Here is an 18,395-nt window from a genome sequence, read left to right on the forward strand (position 1 = left end):
AACAGTATGGTTTGTCGCTTAAGACCCTCTATTTTCGTCTAGTTTAATCTTAGGAAACTCTAAAAAAAGTATCTTTTCTGATCGACTGTTGATGTCTCTTATTTTTCTATTTTGGTACCTCTCCGCATCTGGGTTATTACAATGGTGTTATCATTGTTGTTGCTACATTTATATTATTGCTTGGCATATGATAGGAAAAAGTATAGTATATTACTTAAGAACCTGTGTTTTCTTTTAGTTTAATCCTAGGAAACTAGGAAATAAGTATCTTACCCTATCGCCTATTGGCCTCTCTTACTGTTCTAATTTGGTATCTATCAGCTCTAGAATTGTTACAATGGTACTATCATTATTATAGCAAATTTTTATTATAAGTGCTAGGAAACAGTATGGTTTGTCGCTTAAGACCCTCTATTTTCGTCTAGTTTAATCTTAGGAAACTCTAAAAAAAGTATCTTTTCTGATCGACTGTTGATGTCTCTTATTTTTCTATTTTGGTACCTCTCCGCATCTGGGTTATTACAATGGTGTTATCATTGTTGTTGCTACATTTATATTATTGCTTGGCATATGATAGGAAAAAGTATAGTATATTACTTAAGAACCTGTGTTTTCTTTTAGTTTAATCCTAGGAAACTAGGAAATAAGTATCTTACCCTATCGCCTATTGGCCTCTCTTACTGTTCTAATTTGGTATCTATCAGCTCTAGAATTGTTACAATGGTACTATCATTATTATAGCAAATTTTTATTATAAGTGCTAGGAAACAGTATGGTTTGTCGCTTAAGACCCTATATTTTCATCTAGTTTTATCATAGGAAACTATAAAAGAAGTGTCTTCTCATCGGCTGTTGATATCTCTTATTTTTCTGGCTTCTGAGTTATTACAATGGTGTTATCATTGTTGTTGCTACATTATATACTAGAAAAAAGTATAATGTGCTGTTTAACACCCTACTTTTTCGTCTAGTCTAATCCTAGGAGATTAGGAAAGAAGTATCCTATCTCATCGCCTGTTGATCTCTCTTTTGTATTATGTACCCATCCGCTCTATCGTTAACCATCACTATTATTCTATCATAACTATTACTACGTTTATATTATCCCCTATATGTATACGTTTACAACAATAAAGTACAATGATGAGGAAGATGATGGCGGCGCCGTAGCCAAAACAAATTAAACAATGGGGCACCGTTAATTCGACTGCTTAATTGTTTTCGAATCGGCGGTGGCGTTTGGAGGGGGGAAGGGGGGTTTCTCTCTCTCGTTGCGTTAAGTGAAAGCCGAGGGCGACTCGAAATCCGCGGCTCGCGCAGGCGCCCCGCCGTTTCAGAAAACGGAATTTCAGGGTCGACTCCCCGACTTTTATCGTTCTTCGAGATTTCCTGTTTTTCGTCGGTATTGTCATTGTAATCGTTATATCTGCAACGAGCGTTTACGTAAATGAACTTTATTTAAGCCAGTCGCGTGGAACGGGTTCCAGCAACTAGCATATTCCGATAACATTTCTTGTTATATGTTAAGTTATAGTCGTTGTAGGTATAAGGAGAACATGTGAGTCTGATTCGATGGTTTCAAAATATATTAGAGTCAGAAATATATATCTAGAATCTTTAGAAACACCTCCTATGCGATTAAATGGTGTAGTGTCTGTTTAATTTTGTTCCAAGTACAAGTTCTAGGCATTATTTTCTATCTCCTCTTAGTTTTCTGACTTCTTCAGTTGTTGTTTCCCTGATACATTCGTCCCAGATTCTCTTCGCCTGTTTAGTGTCTTCCATATGCCGTAAAGGTCTCCACTAACCAAGTTTTCTCCTTTCTAAATAGTCTTCTATTGATTTAATATCGAGTGCTTTCTTATATCTTCTGAAATATTTCATTTCTACTGCTTGTGGCTTGCGTTCGTCACTCCTTAACAATACCGACTTATAGGGTTGGTCTATATATCTAGCCTAGTTTTCCTAGATATTCCTTTTTTTGTTAAGGGCACATCCGCATTCATTTTCTTCTCCTGGCTTCGATTATCTTCGGCTTCTACATCCTTATATTTAGATGCGTTTGCTGGTTCTAATTTTTGCATCTCATCCGTCAGTTTTTCAGCTCCATAACCTTCACTCATTATCATTTCTACTGCCATTATCATTTCTTCAAGTGGTCTTTCTACCTCCATTTATATTTTTTCCATGTCTTCATACCCTTTATGTAGTCCTGATTTTCCTATTTGACCTTTATTTATTATTCCATCCATTAATATCATAAACTAAGTTCTGCTTGGGTTTTGAAGGTGTTTGATTTCATATTGTTTGCGTTAACACCATTAATTATTATCGCATTTTTTACCTGAATTATTCTTATTTTTTTTGTTACGCTTCTTTGTTTTAATAAAATCCATTATATTTTTTTCTTACTTGTATAAAATGCCTTTTGAAAATCAATGAATGCTAGGTCCTGTAGATGCTGCTGTTTTTTTTTTGTTAAACTTTTTAGACTATTTGTCTTAAGCTGAATATATGGTGTTCTGTTAGCTCTTTATCTACATTTGCGTATATGAGAGTGTTATTTTAATCAATTTATGCCATTATTTATACATTAGTTGTCAATGAAACATTATCAGTGGAAAACCAGAAAACAGATCCAACGATGTTCGACGATGACCAAGACCGTGTAGAATAAAATATGTGTAAAACACACTGTCCATCATAAATACAGCTTGATAATTGCAATGATAACACCATTGAAACATAGGATATCCTCAAGACTGATACCGATCTAGAAGCGTGACCTTTTTAACAAGTGCGAATATCTCAAAGGTTGCCAACAATGCGGGCGAATAGGTCTCACCATTCTACGAATTCTTTTTAATTAAAACACGTGCTCATCTTATTTTTGGGTATTAAACAAAATCGTCGTTATGTAATTGTTAAATTGTACACAATAAAATGTACAGAACGTGCAAAAATACCATTTGCATGTCATGAAATAATTATCAAGGCAGCGTTATTTTTGGAAACGCTTACATTACCTATACGACGCTCAGCTGACAGTCCAAGGATGCCCAGGACATTGTTATGCGGCATATAGTATTGTTAGATCAGAATCCGTACTTTCTTCCTTAATGCTCGAAGAGATCAACAGGTAATTAGACAAGAAAACTCTTAATCGTTCGACTTTTTACAGTACATTTCATTCTCTCGTAGCAGTGTAATTCGTAGAACAACAAAGCTTAGCCTCTAATCACGATACTCTTGGCCGTGGCACAATTTCCCCCCCGCATCCTCTCCTTACCTCATCGAGCATCACCCATATACAAAGAATACGTTTTGAGATCCTGATGTGTGCGAGAGATAAAAGGAATAAAATTATAGAAAAAAGACAATAAAGAAAAAACAAATTGTATATTTAAATGGCCAAATCACGGATATAAATAGCTGTACTATATTGCGAACGTTCTTCGGTATGGACCGGAATAAAAGTGGCTTTATTATAAGAAATGGTACGTATTTACATGTTGATTATTTCTTATTGTTGTCGTTCGGTAGGTAATTCCTCGAAAATCGTATCTGTTTACCGCAGAAAAATATTTGCTTAGATTCCTCGGTCCCATTGGTACTTCTCGCCGAAAGAAGAACGTATTCATCGTGGATTATAATTGACTTTGACCAGGTCAAGTAGTATGGCTGATGCGGTGTCTCGGTTGGTAGGAGAGGTACGGTCGAGATACGGTATATATACAGACTCTCAAATGAATGACATACTTTATAAGGAATACCAGTGATCGATAAGAAGACAAACCTCTTAGACACTTCTCCCATTAGAAGAAATTTGGTTATTGCTTGATGTTGTGCCTGACACATAGATGGCGCTACTCGAATTAAATCCATATGTTTTTTAGTTAGCCCTAACTCTCAAAACATGCATGTATAAATTTGACAGCTGTCGGATCATTAGTTTGTGCATTATAGTATTTGAGTGCAGCAACTTTTGTTATTGTGAAAAAAATGGATAAAAAGGAATTTCGCGTGTTGATAAAATATTGCTTTTTGAAGGGAACAAATACAGTTGAAGCAAAAACTTGGCCTGATGTCGAGTTTACGGACACTGGCCCCGGAAAATCAACCATCAAGGATTGGTATGCTAAGTTTAGACGTGGTGAAATGAGAACCGAAAACGGTGAACGCAGTAGACGCCCAAAAGAGGTTGTTACTGACGAAAATATTTAAAAAACGACGACCAGTTGATGAATAGGAGTAGTGTTTGAAGATGATCAAGCGTAATAAACCCGAGTTCTTATGTCGATATGAGACAGTGGATGGAACATCATTGGAAAGAATGGATGGAAAACGCAACAGTCGGCTGGCAAGGTTATGGCGTCTGTATTTTGAGATTCGCAGGGAATAATTTTCGTTGACTATCTTAAAAAAAGGAAGGACCATCAACAGCGACTATTACATAGCGTTATTGGACCGTTTGAAGTACGAGATCGCCGAAAAACTGCCACATTTGAAGAAAAAGAAAATGCTACTTCACCAAGACAATGCACCGTGTCACAAGTCAGTGAAAACGATGGCAAAAATCCATGAATTGGGCTTCGAATTGCTTCCTCGTCCACCGTATTCTCCAGATCTGGCCCACCACGACTCTTTCCTGTTCTCAGATCTCAAAAGAATGCTCGCTGGGAAGAAATTCTCGTCGAATGAAGAGGTGACCGCCGAAACTGACCAAAAATGGTATCGAAAAGTTGGAGGGTCGTTATAAACAATGCATCACCCTTGAAGGGAATTATGTTGAATAAAAAACTAATTGTGCCAAAAAGATGTGTTTTATTATGGTAGGCCAGGCACTTTTCAATTGATCTCTTATATATGAATATAATAACTTTACTTTAATTTCTATTAATTACTAAACTAAAACACGAACTTTAACTCAAGAAATAGCGTGAAACCAAAATTGTTATCATATTATTCGAACACTACTGTTTAAAAAATACCAACACGATATGATTTTAACCTGAGCTATACCTACGGTCATAATTACTAGCGTAAACAATGATTGGATTCTGCCGAGCAACCTTCGGCGACGATTAAGATGTTTTCTATAATTGAATGTTTTCTTTAAGAGCCCGCGTCAAGTTAAATGACCTTTCTTTCGCGCGAACAACGAAAAAAACTGTTGGCCAAATCCGATTTCGGTTATATCGCTAGGTACTCACCTCCAGGGCACTGCACGCCATCAGGAAGTAGCTGACGAACAACACGGTCCTTGCGATACTGTCCATTCTGCAAAAGAAGAAGTGTTATAATAGTATTAAACAATAATGAAGAGTTTAATTTACAACAGTGCTTGATATAACTATTGTTGACATCATTCAAATATTATATGTCAATATCATTGTCATCATAAATTAGTTGTCAGTCTAACTCATACCGTCCAGCATAATTTCTATTATAAAACGAGGAGAGGTCAACAGGCGATGAGACAAGAACCTTTTTTTATCTTAATATAATTGAAGTATTTCTTATAGTAGACTACAATAGTATAAACGAAACTAGTGATATAAAAAAGACGACATTCTTTCAGATAATTTAGTTACATCATCCTCAATGAACCATTCATCAGTGCTCGTTAATCAATATTGATTTTTTACGTTTATTAAGGTGTAATAAATTGTTGCGAGTTATTCAGGAAAAATCAACATTTTTTATTATATTCCCGATGGTAATAAAACGAATACGTCGAGTTTTCATCAGCGAGGATATAACAGGCGAAATAATGAATATATTTAGGAAGCTATACCAGAAAAAAAAAGTGCATATAGTTGTAGAGATGCGATCGAATGTTCGATGGACACCGCAAGTCGAAATCGAGATCTAATTCCGATGCCGCCGACGTTCTCGAATATAAACAATGGTACGTTGAACCTATTTCGCGGAATTGCGATCGGAAAATGATTTGCGGGCTCGTTGGAACTCGCGTCGTACCCGAAAAATGGTTATTTTTCTTTTGTGGCCGGCCAGATCTCGTGCCTGACCTTTCTATCCGCAGCTGTTCGTTCGTAAATCTTCCGGTTTAACAGAAACAACGAAAAAATCCATCGCGTCCATTTGCATTTCAAATTCGCGAGTCAGTGGCGGAGACCTGGGGCGTTATGTTCGTTAAAAAATCATCCAGTCATTTTCTTCGACAACAGCAAAATAAAATAACTGTAAAGCTACAGTAACAATTGAAATAATTACATATTCATATCGTTAACAAGGAGATAACGAGTACAAAGATAGGGAGTTACTGCAGTTTGCGACCATACCGCAAATTCTTGATATTTACGATAAACACTACCTTGATTGTTTTGTAATAAACTAGTAGATCAAACTATAATATATACCTCAAGTTATCTCGGTTATGTATCAAAAAAAGCATTTTATTGTCTTCACAATACCAAGGCACCAAAGAGTGTTATATAATAAAATAAATAACAGTAATAATCAAGAAGAACACAGGTCTGTCCTTATTTCCATTAATATCGTAATTTATTCTTTAAAATTAACACTATTTATGGACCAAAAAACTGTACATTTACGTTGAATAAATATATTAACACAAAATTCTCATAATTACGAATAAAGTAAATCCAACGACAATAAAAAATCTGTTATTCTTACTGATATTGCTGTTAAAGAGACTGGATGTTGTTGTCTGTCGATAAATACTGTTCGACCGACCACTTTGCGTAATAGCAACTGTTGGAACTCTCTAATGTCGTTACGTAATCCACATCAATTGTCCTACCAAAGAATTATGATCGGCAAGGCATTTAACGTAGTAGTACAGGTTTTTATAACGGTACCACCACAAAGAAAATAGTCGATTTCGATTTTTATTGGTACTGTAGAGGCGGTACTGTACTGCGATACATAACAAATCTGTTCACCCAGTTTCGAAAGAGCATCTTGACCCTGCGGCTGAAACGTTTCACGTTTGAAGGTCTCCGACGAACATCTTGACATAGTGCTTGATGAGAAACGGTGATTTAATATTCGTACCTTTCCGTAAAAGGAAATACCTTCGGCTACCGAAACTTAGAACAGATGGAAATGATTTATGCTTATTTAATTCAACGTATACCGTCGACATATTAAATATATCACACCCAGATCCACATCCATCATTAACCTTCATATTTGTCCGATTTTGTATCACTTGCTTTTATAATATAATACATTATACCAGCACAAGTACGGTAACATCCACGATTGTTAAATAGCGCGATGTTCGGCCGGAAGCTGCGTCCAAATCGATACTCATTCGAAGACGTAACCATTTAAGAATCGATGAATATTTGTCGGCTTCCTGAGAAACGCGCTTATCTTGACAATTTTAAATAATTACTAATTTTATGTTAAACCTTTGAACGGCGTGACGTGCGAGCTGAAACAAGTTATGTTAATCGCGAATCAGGATTCGTACAGCGTTAACGTATAGTAAGACTTTAAAAAAATACACACACAATCTGGCCGAACAATGAAAACCATAGATATCCGTGATCACAGAAAGAGATAATATGAAGAATTGGTGAAGGATTCGGTGAATATGGCGAATGCGCCTTTTTTTGTTAGCTTTACTATCATAAGTTAATGAACCTAAGCCAATTCTCTATGTAGAATGATTATAAAACCTAATTAGAACCATGTTACTTAACGAAATGTTATAGTTATGAAATAATGACGCTCTGAATGATAAAAAACTAACATGAAATGTTCAACGAGTTCGAACAGCGAGAGGTGAAAAACGAAATGTGTCCTAAAAAATAGGGGGCAGAAAGCGTGGACGCCACTGGACGCGTTTTATTATCTCGTCTATAGAAACGGCTTATATAATGTGCGAGATTCGATAAATATTAATGGACAGTCGGTCGGCGAACGGACCCATCGAACTAAACGAAAATAGTCGTAATTTTTTTCGGGCGAAATTTTTTCGCCGGTTTCAATAGGACACCCGGAGAGGGCGCCGTCGTCGTTTCGCGGAACCATTCCTCGGGGAGTCTCGACGAACCGTACGAAAACAAATAGAACGAGGTCGCGATTACATCAGAACCGTCGTTCAATAACTCCGATACTCGATGGTGCGCAGAAGAAAATCTTCCTTAATATATGTTACTTCTTCGTCTCTTGAGGTTTAAGATCTAGAATTAGTATTAAATTAAACGGGTTTAATCAAAATTTCATTTAAAAATAAAGAGACATCAACAGGCGATAGGACAACAAACTTCTTTTTCCTCCGAATAAAGAATCATAATTTATGAAGAAAGGTAACAAGCGACAAACCGTATACCATCTACCACCATCTGGCGTAGCCTCGGCGACAGTTCAGCTTATTATTCAGCTCTAGAATTAGTATTAAATGATACAAATATAATCAAATTTTATTTTAAAAATATAAATAGAGACATCAACAAGCGATAAGACAACAAACCTCTTTTTCCTCCGAAGAAGAAACCATATTTCATGAAGAAAGGTAACAAGTGAGAAACCGAATACCGTCTACCTCCCCCGCACGTAGTGTCGGCGACGGTTCCGGATTTTTGCTTTTCTTTTTCGATCTCTTCGTTTATCTCGAGCGACGTGATGTCGCCATGATGCTCGCAAAACAAAATCGATCCCGATCGAGGTTGCATAAGCGTCATCGTCAACTTTCTCGGCTTTGTTTATATAATTAGCGTTGGTAACAATGTCGGGCATGACAACAGTTGCGGTTAGGGAACAGCGAACCTTTTCAGAACGTCGATTTCATTGATTCTTTTTCATTAATGGAAATTAAATATCGCAATAAGATTAGAAGCATCTGGATAAGTCACCAAAAATCACAAAATAATAATGAATAATAAAGAAAACCAATAAGCGATCAAACAAGAAACCTTGTACGATTTGTAAGATGTGTTTTAGATTTATTGAAATTTTAGTAAGAGAAAATGTCGTTTAACACATAATAGGAGCTTTATTGAGTAAAAACTAGTCAATTTATTGAGTATGATAACAGTTGCAGTTAGAGAGCAATGAGCCTTTTCATAACATCAGTTTTATTGATCCTTTTTGATTAACAAAATTAAAATATCGTAATATTGAAGATAACGTAACATAAAACACGTTTAAGTCTTTTATTATATTAAAAATGTCTTGATAAACATCACAAAAATATGGTAAATAATAATAGTTATCAATAAGTAAGCAAACAAGAATATGTATGTATACTTGTATATTTTCTAGATTGTTTTTTTAGATAGATTGAACTTTTAGTAGGTTAAACTGTCATTACGAAGAAGAACTGATAAATTATCATCGAAGGACTATAAATACAAAACACAATAAACATCATTGTATCCTATACATTTCCAACTAGAGGGAATACTGCAAGACTACTAAGTAAAATGAGTAATATTTCAATTTAGTTTGATTATGTATGACGTTTTCGTTGCTTACAGTTTTTTTAACAGTTCTTCACAAAAACGTAATTCAAAATGAAACTTGTGTTAATAGATATTTATTATGTTGAAGATATTTATTATGTTAATAGATATTTATAGTGTATGAAGATAATGAAAATGAAAGAAACAAAACAAAATTCAGGTTAAATATGGCATGTTTCAATATCGATATTTTGAATTAGATATATTCACAGAGTTTTCTTGTATTTCTTTTGCATTTTGTTCTTCGACACCAGCAATGTGCTCTAGTTCCTTGTTCAACTAAACCTGGTAATTTTATTTTTCATCTTATGGCTTCTATGTAATGTTCATACTCGAAACATGTACAATATTGCATGCAACTGAATCAGTACCCATTCTGTACATATTCTTATCAAATGTGCATGTTTGTACATCATATTTTTGATAATTATTATGAATTTAACACATTAATATTGATATATACAAATTTAACATACCCTACCATACAGTGTTCGTTGGCAGCTTATATTTTACATTATCAGCCATTATGTTATATACATAAACTCAGTTTATCGTCACAGCTTCGCTATAATTTGTTTATTACTCCAATTAGCAATTAAAACAAAAAGAAGTTTTGATTGTTTTTTCTCATATTTTCTCATCTGTATCCATATGAAATAATAAACGTAAGCAGATGTAAAATATCGTAATGCGCATGTGCAGAACAACCCAATCGTATCCGATTCTTCAGAAATAAATCACTCATGCAACAACATTTTAATATTCTACGCTCACATGATACAATTTAAGAAAAACGCTATTTAATCTCCGTACCCGAGTAAAAGTCGAAACATTTTCTTCTGCTTAAGCAATCCGCTGGCGTATGCGCTCAACGAATGTTACAATAATAACATTCAATGGGCGTTTTTGAATAATATGACCGCGTCCATATTAACATTGACCCGTTATTATCGAGGAATGTTGTATATCTCTTTTCTGTGAACGTGATTTCTATACGAAAAAAACAACATCAACAACGAGCCCGCAACGATATAGATAGGCCACCGAAGAAAACGAACTGGCGTTGGGAAACTCAACCTTAATATTGCCGTAAAATTACAGAGGACGGTATCGTTACAGTCTATTGTTTCGGGTCACGGACTGGTCATGATTCTTAGTCGATGCATCGGCGTTGGATGAATCCGAACATCCATAGAAGAAAAGATCATATAATCGTTTAAGTTTGTTACTAAATCACTTGATAATTAATATGGCGATATCTTGATTAATAGCGCAATTAAAATAAAACTGATGTTTTTAGAATATGCAAAAAAAACACGTAAAAAATTAATTATCTCATTATGTAAGGCGAGAGGTTCGTTGCCTTATCGCCTGTTGCTATCTTTTAGCACCATTTTATGTTCCTACTGAAACCAGACTAGTACTCGTTAATTAATCGTTAAGATTAATGAGTCACAACGAGAACTACATTTGAAACCAATCTCCGAAAAATCTCCCATGTTCTGATACGATTTTTGTGAATGAGCAACAAATGATTGGTTGAGTTTACAATATTCATTACTCTACTATCGTAGACATTAAACTGCTATCACTGTATTATATTTTAATTGATATCTTTCTTATATTTTTATTGAGAAAAAAATCGACAAGCAATAGAAGAAATAATTTTAAAAATAAATAATAGTTTATGTGTTTTAATGCATTTTCTTGCATTAACAGCATTAATAATCCTCTTTCTTTAACATCTTCAAAATATATGTATTGTGATGGTTGCATCTTCCAACGAAAACCTTTAAACGCGTGATCTGTATTAAACACTGTATAAAACGGTTGCTTTAAACTCAATGCATAATTATTATTATAACACTCGCAATTATTGCGTACTGTGCAAGGACTTATTAGTATGGAGCGGTATTATTTGAGATTAAATTATTACTATATATTATTACTATCAGAAGGAATCCATTCCATGAAGGCGTCACTTATTCACTTCTTGATCTAAGAGATAATGGTTGAACGAGAAATGGTAACAAGAGATATCAACAGGCAGTCAGGCAGCAAACTTCTTTCCCTGTCGAAAAAAATCAAAAACAGGGAACAAATTGGTAGAAAACCTGCAAGAGCTTATTAATATTATGCTTTGTTATCTTTAGATTAATTTGCTATCGGAGTGATTATAATCCAATAATGTTTTACCCATTTATTTCTAGATCTAACGAACAACTGTAAATAACTTGCAGGGTTTTGCGATTTTAAATATTTTTACGTTTTTTAATTGTCATTAATCGAGAGACATCAACAGGGAGTAAGACATCAAACCTCTGTTCCTGCGGAGAAATTACAAAGGCATCAAGAACATTGAAAGAGAACATGCTGTTATTAAATGACTATCAGAGTTAATCTAATCCAAGAACGTTTTACCTATTTGTTGGTAGACCTAAATAACAATTGTTAATAGGTTTCAAAGTTCTGGGATTTTGAACATTAATTAACCTTTTTAATGTGGATAGACACCAACAGGCAGTAAGAAAGCAGCCTTCTTTCCCTGTCGAAAAAAATCAAAAATAGCGAAATCATTGGAAGAAAACATGCAAGGTCTTATTAATGTTGTGCTGCCTTACTTTGAGAGAATATTACTATCAGAATGAACCTGAACTAAGAAGACTTCACCCATTTTTGCTAGATCTAAAGAACAACTGTTAATAACTATCAAAGTTCTGTGATTTTGAATATTAACATTATTTAATGTGAATAATCTGGAGATATCAACAGGCAGTAAAATAGCAAAACTCTTTCCCTGTCGAACATCTGTAGGGAGAATCTTCATGGAAAGTCGAAAAAACAGCAAAAATATTGGAAGAGATCAGAGGAGACCCGTCATCAGGCTGCCGTCGACCATATTACTTGTTATAGGCACCACGGGGTCGTTAGAACGTTCTAATTGTCGATCTGGGCGACTGCGAGAGCTCTATTAACTGTTACCGTGCGGTACAGGCCGCCCCGCGTTTCCTCGTCGAACGGCGACATTAGCAAAGACCCGTGACCCGCTCGATTTCATAAATAAACCGAAACCCGACGTTCTCAGCTCGACGGTTTTGTAATGGAAAGTTGGCCGTGTATTACGCACGCGATCGAAGAACTTTTACTTTCGTTCGTTCGGCACTGCAACGGCAGCGGCAGCGGCGAAACAACACCACCGCCGAACTTACCTCTCTTCGCTCGGGCTCCGGGCACCACCAAGTCCAATCCCAAGAAATCGGCGCCCAAATATGGGTGTAACGTGAACGCTAACGGCGATAATGTTGAAACAGCAGGACACTCTCAACGCAACGTCGAGATCGCAGCGGCCATTTCGCGACAAATAACTAGCGACGGATCGGATAAACTTCGATCACCCGCGCGATGGAACAAAAGACTCGCGACACCGCGGTGCTAGGTTCGGAACTGAACTGACCAGGAGCTGCGGTCGTCCACGGGGTGGGCTACGCGACGCTGAAAATCCTTCTGGCAAGCCGACTACTGGCCGGGGTGGGGCGGAGGGTACGGTGATGGACGCGCGCTGCGGCTGATCTGTCAAAGGACCGAAGTGCGAGCGTCGCGCGGTCGATCGCGGAGTCTGTGGAACAAAAGACGCTCGCGGCGGGTTTCGCGCTCGTAGATTGCGCGCGACAAGGCGAGCGTGTTGGCAGCGACCGCGCGGGCCCGTAGAGAGGGAAAGTTTGGCGGGTTGCAGGGGAGACCGGTGTAGTAGCGGACGCGAAAGTACCGAGAGCTCCGATTATCTAACTGTAGAGACCTATGTTAGAACCTATGTTCTGTAACATTGTACTAACAACGCCAAACATTCTTGAGGGCTACTCAACATTGACTGGTATATAATAACGATGTATATTTTGAGGCTATCCACAGCTCGATCTACTAGTAATTAGAAGGAGCAAGGTGAGAACAATACGGCGGATGGAGTGGCACTTCCCATTTTTATGTTTTCAAGTACTTTTTCGACGATTTTGCAACATATGATCGACTGTTGCCATGCTGGAAATTAACACTGTCGTGCCTTTGTTCGTATTTCGCCCGTTTTTCACGCAGTACTCGGATCAAACGCATCAATTGCTGTTTTCTATCCTCGACATCATTTTTTTTATCAGTAGCTTAGCCAGAACGCTCTCTGTCTTTGGTGTTAAAATTGTCACTATATAAACGTCCAAAACCAGCATACATATCGATGGAGAATGGTTGCCATAAGCTTCACGCAGCATTCAATGACCTTCGACCGCTTTTTTCCTCAATTTGAAGTAAAAAAAGTGGAGCAAAAAACAAATTGACACATACAAGAATTAGAAGATTCTGAAAGGAAAAAAATTCAAACATTTCCCCAGAAATCCACAATAATTCTTTACCCACAATAATATTTTGTGTTACTTAATCGATTGCATAACAAACCGGGCGATTATTAACAAAGAACCGAATAATCTCGTCCGACACTACCCCACCGTCCCCTACCGATTGCTGAACACCGACAGAGTTGCGGCAAAGTGAAAGGAAAATCTGGTTCTCGTTCGGCCGCGCGCGATCCGGCAACGTCGCTCGGTGCTATACCGAAAGGAACGACTGGGAGGTCCGCGCCGCGGAGCTCGCGAGATGCGTTCAAGCGCTGCGACGTTGCCGCGCGGTCGCGGCGAGAAATCTTCGGGATTTTCGGCGGTTTTTCGTGTGCGACCAGTGGATATGTGCGTGTCGTAACGGGCAATTGTGTGAATTATATCAATTAGACAGTCGTGGGTATTGTTTGGTTTTCTTTTTTAACGAATTCGACACACAAGGATCGTTACGAAAGAACGATTTTTTAATGAAATCAACTTCATATTATTTTATTGTTATCTCGGGGGGTTTGTCGTCTCATTGCCTGTTGATATCTTTCTTATATTTTTGTTCTTAATTAAAAGGTGAAGATTAACAGGTTATAATTAGACAGATTATAATGTTTACGCGCAATTCTTCGTTTAATTAAGTAATAGTCCATTTGGAATATTATAGACAACCGAAGTTCTAAACGATTTCTATAAAATTGCGTTTAATTTATTCTAATCCCAGAATTTTGCATACACTTAAAATATAAGCCACTAATGGCTGTTGGGAGAATCATTAATTAAAGCTACAAAATAAAAACCCATCATCCTAGGTCAAAGCCATAAAATTATCAATTATAATTCGGCGCGAAATCTAAGGTACAACCTGCTCCGTCGATAGACAACCGATTTGACGTGTTTTATAGATCAACTCGATTCTCGGGTGACGGTTCTTGATTTGTGGAAGTAATATGTTGAAAATCGACAGGACACGAAAAGACGTCTTGGTAGGATATTAGTTATTTTGGTTATTGTTAATTATATTAAATTTTATCTAAAGGAGTAATATAGCCAGTATATGCTTAATTAAATTAACTTGTACTATACGTCAAAATGCTTGATAAAATAATAGAAGAAAGATTATACTGTCTAAATACCAAAATACATTGTTTGTACTTTAAACTATTGATAAGGAATATAGTTGTGGTAGTTGTCAATTTATCACAATCCTGTAAATATTATTCAACATATTCAATTCAATTGTATTTAATAGTCAGTTCTTACTGTATTTGAAGTAAATCCTTCTTGCAATAGTGCTTCCTATCTTCACTATTTATCATTACCAGTATGTCGACTAAGACTCGATTTTTTAACAACTTAGGAAAATAAATGGCCAAATATTTTGGGTCTCCATTGGGCCCCAATTTTTCATATTTGTTAAATATGGCGGTGAAAAAAACATATAAACCATTATTTTTGGAGTACATCAATTATTTTTTGATATAGAAATAAAATTCGAGTTTACAAAATTTTCAACAAACACGGCCTTTAGGTCGTATTTCTTAAAAGGTTCAGATTTATACAAAAATGACGCTACCATCTTATTTGGCATTTAATTTTACATAAGTAGTGATATTTTTAACTATTTATCTCCACTAGAACTGGAGTTATAAGGAAAAGTTTGAAAATGGGCAAAAATAGCAATTTTTCCTGAGTATATATATGGAAAAATTGTTAAAAAAATTTAGGCTTCCAAATGAGATAAAATTTTCATATTGTATGATTATTGTGGTGAGAAAATCGAAAATAGCATTATTTTTCCTATAAGGCTAATAGTTTTTAAGATATAAGCAAAATTGTGTTTAATAAGTAACTAGCGCAAAACATATTTAGTCCATAATTTGTCAAAACCACTAAATATTCAGCCAAACTAACCATATCATCGTATTAAGCACTTAATTTTATATATGCACTGGTCATTTCAGAGATTTATCTTGTTTGGTTTCATATTTATAAGGGAAAAATTAAAATTAATTACTCAAAATTATTTATAGATCAATAAATATTTTTATTGTTATTTTATAGAAGTTTTACGAATGCACAAAATAGAATTATACCATCTTATTGAGAATTAAATTCTTCGTAAACTATGATATTTTCACCGATATATCGTGGACCTTTTTAGAGTTATGAAAGTATATAGAAGAATAATCAGCCAAAACTATTTATAACTGAACAGATATTTTTATAGTTATTTTCTAGAATTTTTAGTTATCTTCATAGTATAATTATATCGTCTTATTAAGTACTTAATTTTACATAAATAGTGTTGTTTTTCACTACCATATCACCGGCTTTTCCAGAGTTATAAAAGAGAATAGATGAAAAATTAACATGAACTGTTTTTAGTTGAACATATATATTTTATCATCAATATTTAGAAATGTTAGTTATACATATAATATAATTATATCATCTTATTAGACATTGAATACTATATAGGAACTGTGGTTTTCACTATTATATCATAGGCTTTTCCAGAATTATAAAAAAGAATGTTATAAGAAATTGTCAAAACCATTTTTGGTTGAATCGACATTTTTATCAATAATCTTAAAAACTTTTAGTTATGCACATATTATATTAATATCGTCTTACTGTGCATTAAATTTTACATCAATAATGATATTTTCATTTAGATATTGTAAGATTATCCAAAATCCATTATCAAAAGCGTCCTTTGTAATCGACGCCAAGGGTGGAAAGAGTAGCTAGTTCGGCCAAACTGACAGGACCAATCATGGGTCTCTAACAATATATATATATATATATATATATATATATATAATATTTTCCTGAATTATACCAACACAAACAAATAAATTGTAAATATTAAAACCACAATCATCTTCCTCGTCCCGTCTATTTCCTGTAACGTTTTTGCAAGATGAATCGATATACTACTAGACACCTGAATGCATTAGGTGTCATGAGTATTTTTTATATTTATAGAGGTAGCTTAGCGGTATTATTCTTTTTTGTTAATATCACATCGTTTAGTGAACAAGATGTTGTCGATACAACTTAATTTTAAATTCTAATTTCGGGCTATAAATCACCGGATAAACTAAAATTCAAACTATAAATATACGACAGATAATTTTCTATAAGCGTTTGACCCGTTCCGTTTAATTTTATAACAGTGGCTCGAGATATAATATAAGTCGGTGATTTTTTCGGTTCGGTTTTATCAGCCAAAGAAAGCTAATTAAAAGGTTCCGGTACCGCTCCGCTAGGTTTATTATTGCAACTTTAGCGACAGGAGAGAATTGTCCCGCGAAATACACGACTGCGGTTTTAGTTATGGTCAAAACCGTATTGATGTTGTAATTAGGAAACGTTTTTTTCTTGCGCGTGTTTCAAAATACGTTTGTGCGAATAAGTTGTAGGTTTTATCGACTTAACTCATAACATTTTCATGTCATGTCATATTGCTTCAATTTCAACTGGTTGAAACTACAATTTATGATTTTAAACAATAGTAATTTTCTATAAATATTAATATATTTAAGAAAATTCGAATCCGTTTTTACTTGACCTCCAAAATAAATATTAAAGTAAGAGATACTAGGACATGTTTTCTTGAAGATTGTTAAGTATTATCACAAACATAAGTAAAATGTTACATGTTACAATTCTATTGACAGTTGAAACTAATAATTTTGTACTATAAAATGTTCTAGGAAACTCACTTGGTACTGTTTTAGATTTCAAAAAGCTTCAGGATCAATGGTTGTTACATTGCAGAAACATAAGGTGCCAAGCTAATGTTAACGTTTGATTTTGGGTAGCACAATTTTTGGTTACAACAATAAATGTAGATTATTATTGTAACCTTCTAAATCAGTTAGGTGCCAAAATTCATGAGAAAAGTCGAGAGACACAGTATTTAAAGAAGTTCTAAAAACATTTAACAAAAGTCTAGACATCATTTTCGTCTTAGTAAAGTCACCTAGACAATAATAAGAACACCAATCAGCACTAGATCGCCTTTCGAGAATTTCAAAAACTAAATTTAAGAAACCAAAACAAAAAGAAATTTATCTTTCTAAAAATGGATCTGTTCAAATTACTGTGATGTTATTGACCTGATAGAATATTAAAACCTCATGCAGAATATATAAAAATATGAAATTACCAAGTTAGGCATAAGATATTGCCTTGGCTCTATGAAATTTATCTCATAGTGTTGGTCTGTAGATTTTGTCATAACAGACTACGAACAGAAATTCTAATAAATCCCAATTATCTTGGTTAAGTAGCCAAAGATAGCTAGTGTTAATATGTATTGATTGATTTTTCGTCAAAAATGTTCTAGTCATAATTTTGACATTGTCCCATTTGGACAAATTTTGTATTTATATCATCACCAATATAGTTGCAGAAGTGTTCAATGTGATATTAGCATCTAACTTATCATCTTAAACTTATCAGAAACACTTCCTGTTTTTTATTATAATAAATCTCGAATAGCAAACACAAATTAATCATACATTTTTTTCTCCAATCACGATACTGTGATATC

General features: G+C 34.9%; 2 protein-coding genes across 4 annotated transcripts in view; one reads left to right on the plus strand and one right to left on the minus strand.

Annotated features, from left to right (window-relative positions):
• sona (sol narae) overlaps nt 1-13,155 on the minus strand; it is a 90,632-nt gene extending 77,477 nt beyond the window's left edge. For all 3 annotated transcript variants that reach the window (XM_076412932.1, XM_076412930.1, XM_076412931.1), the window contains exons 1-2: nt 12,671-13,155; nt 5,214-5,280 (exon numbers count right to left, since the gene is read on the minus strand). In XM_076412932.1, coding sequence (XP_076269047.1) covers nt 5,214-5,279 — 66 coding nt within the window. In that variant the 5' untranslated portion in view covers nt 5,280; nt 12,671-13,155. The remainder of the gene's footprint in view (nt 1-5,213; nt 5,281-12,670) is intronic.
• Nucleotides 1-18,395, plus strand: part of wech (tripartite motif containing 71 protein wech) — a 155,422-nt gene that overhangs the window by 79,047 nt on the left and 57,980 nt on the right. The window lies entirely within an intron of this gene.

This window comes from Rhynchophorus ferrugineus, unplaced genomic scaffold (genome assembly GCF_030347505.1).
Source record: "Rhynchophorus ferrugineus isolate W39M unplaced genomic scaffold, kcgeb_rfMv2 rfM8, whole genome shotgun sequence".
NCBI classification, from domain to species: Eukaryota; Metazoa; Arthropoda; class Insecta; order Coleoptera; family Curculionidae; genus Rhynchophorus; species Rhynchophorus ferrugineus.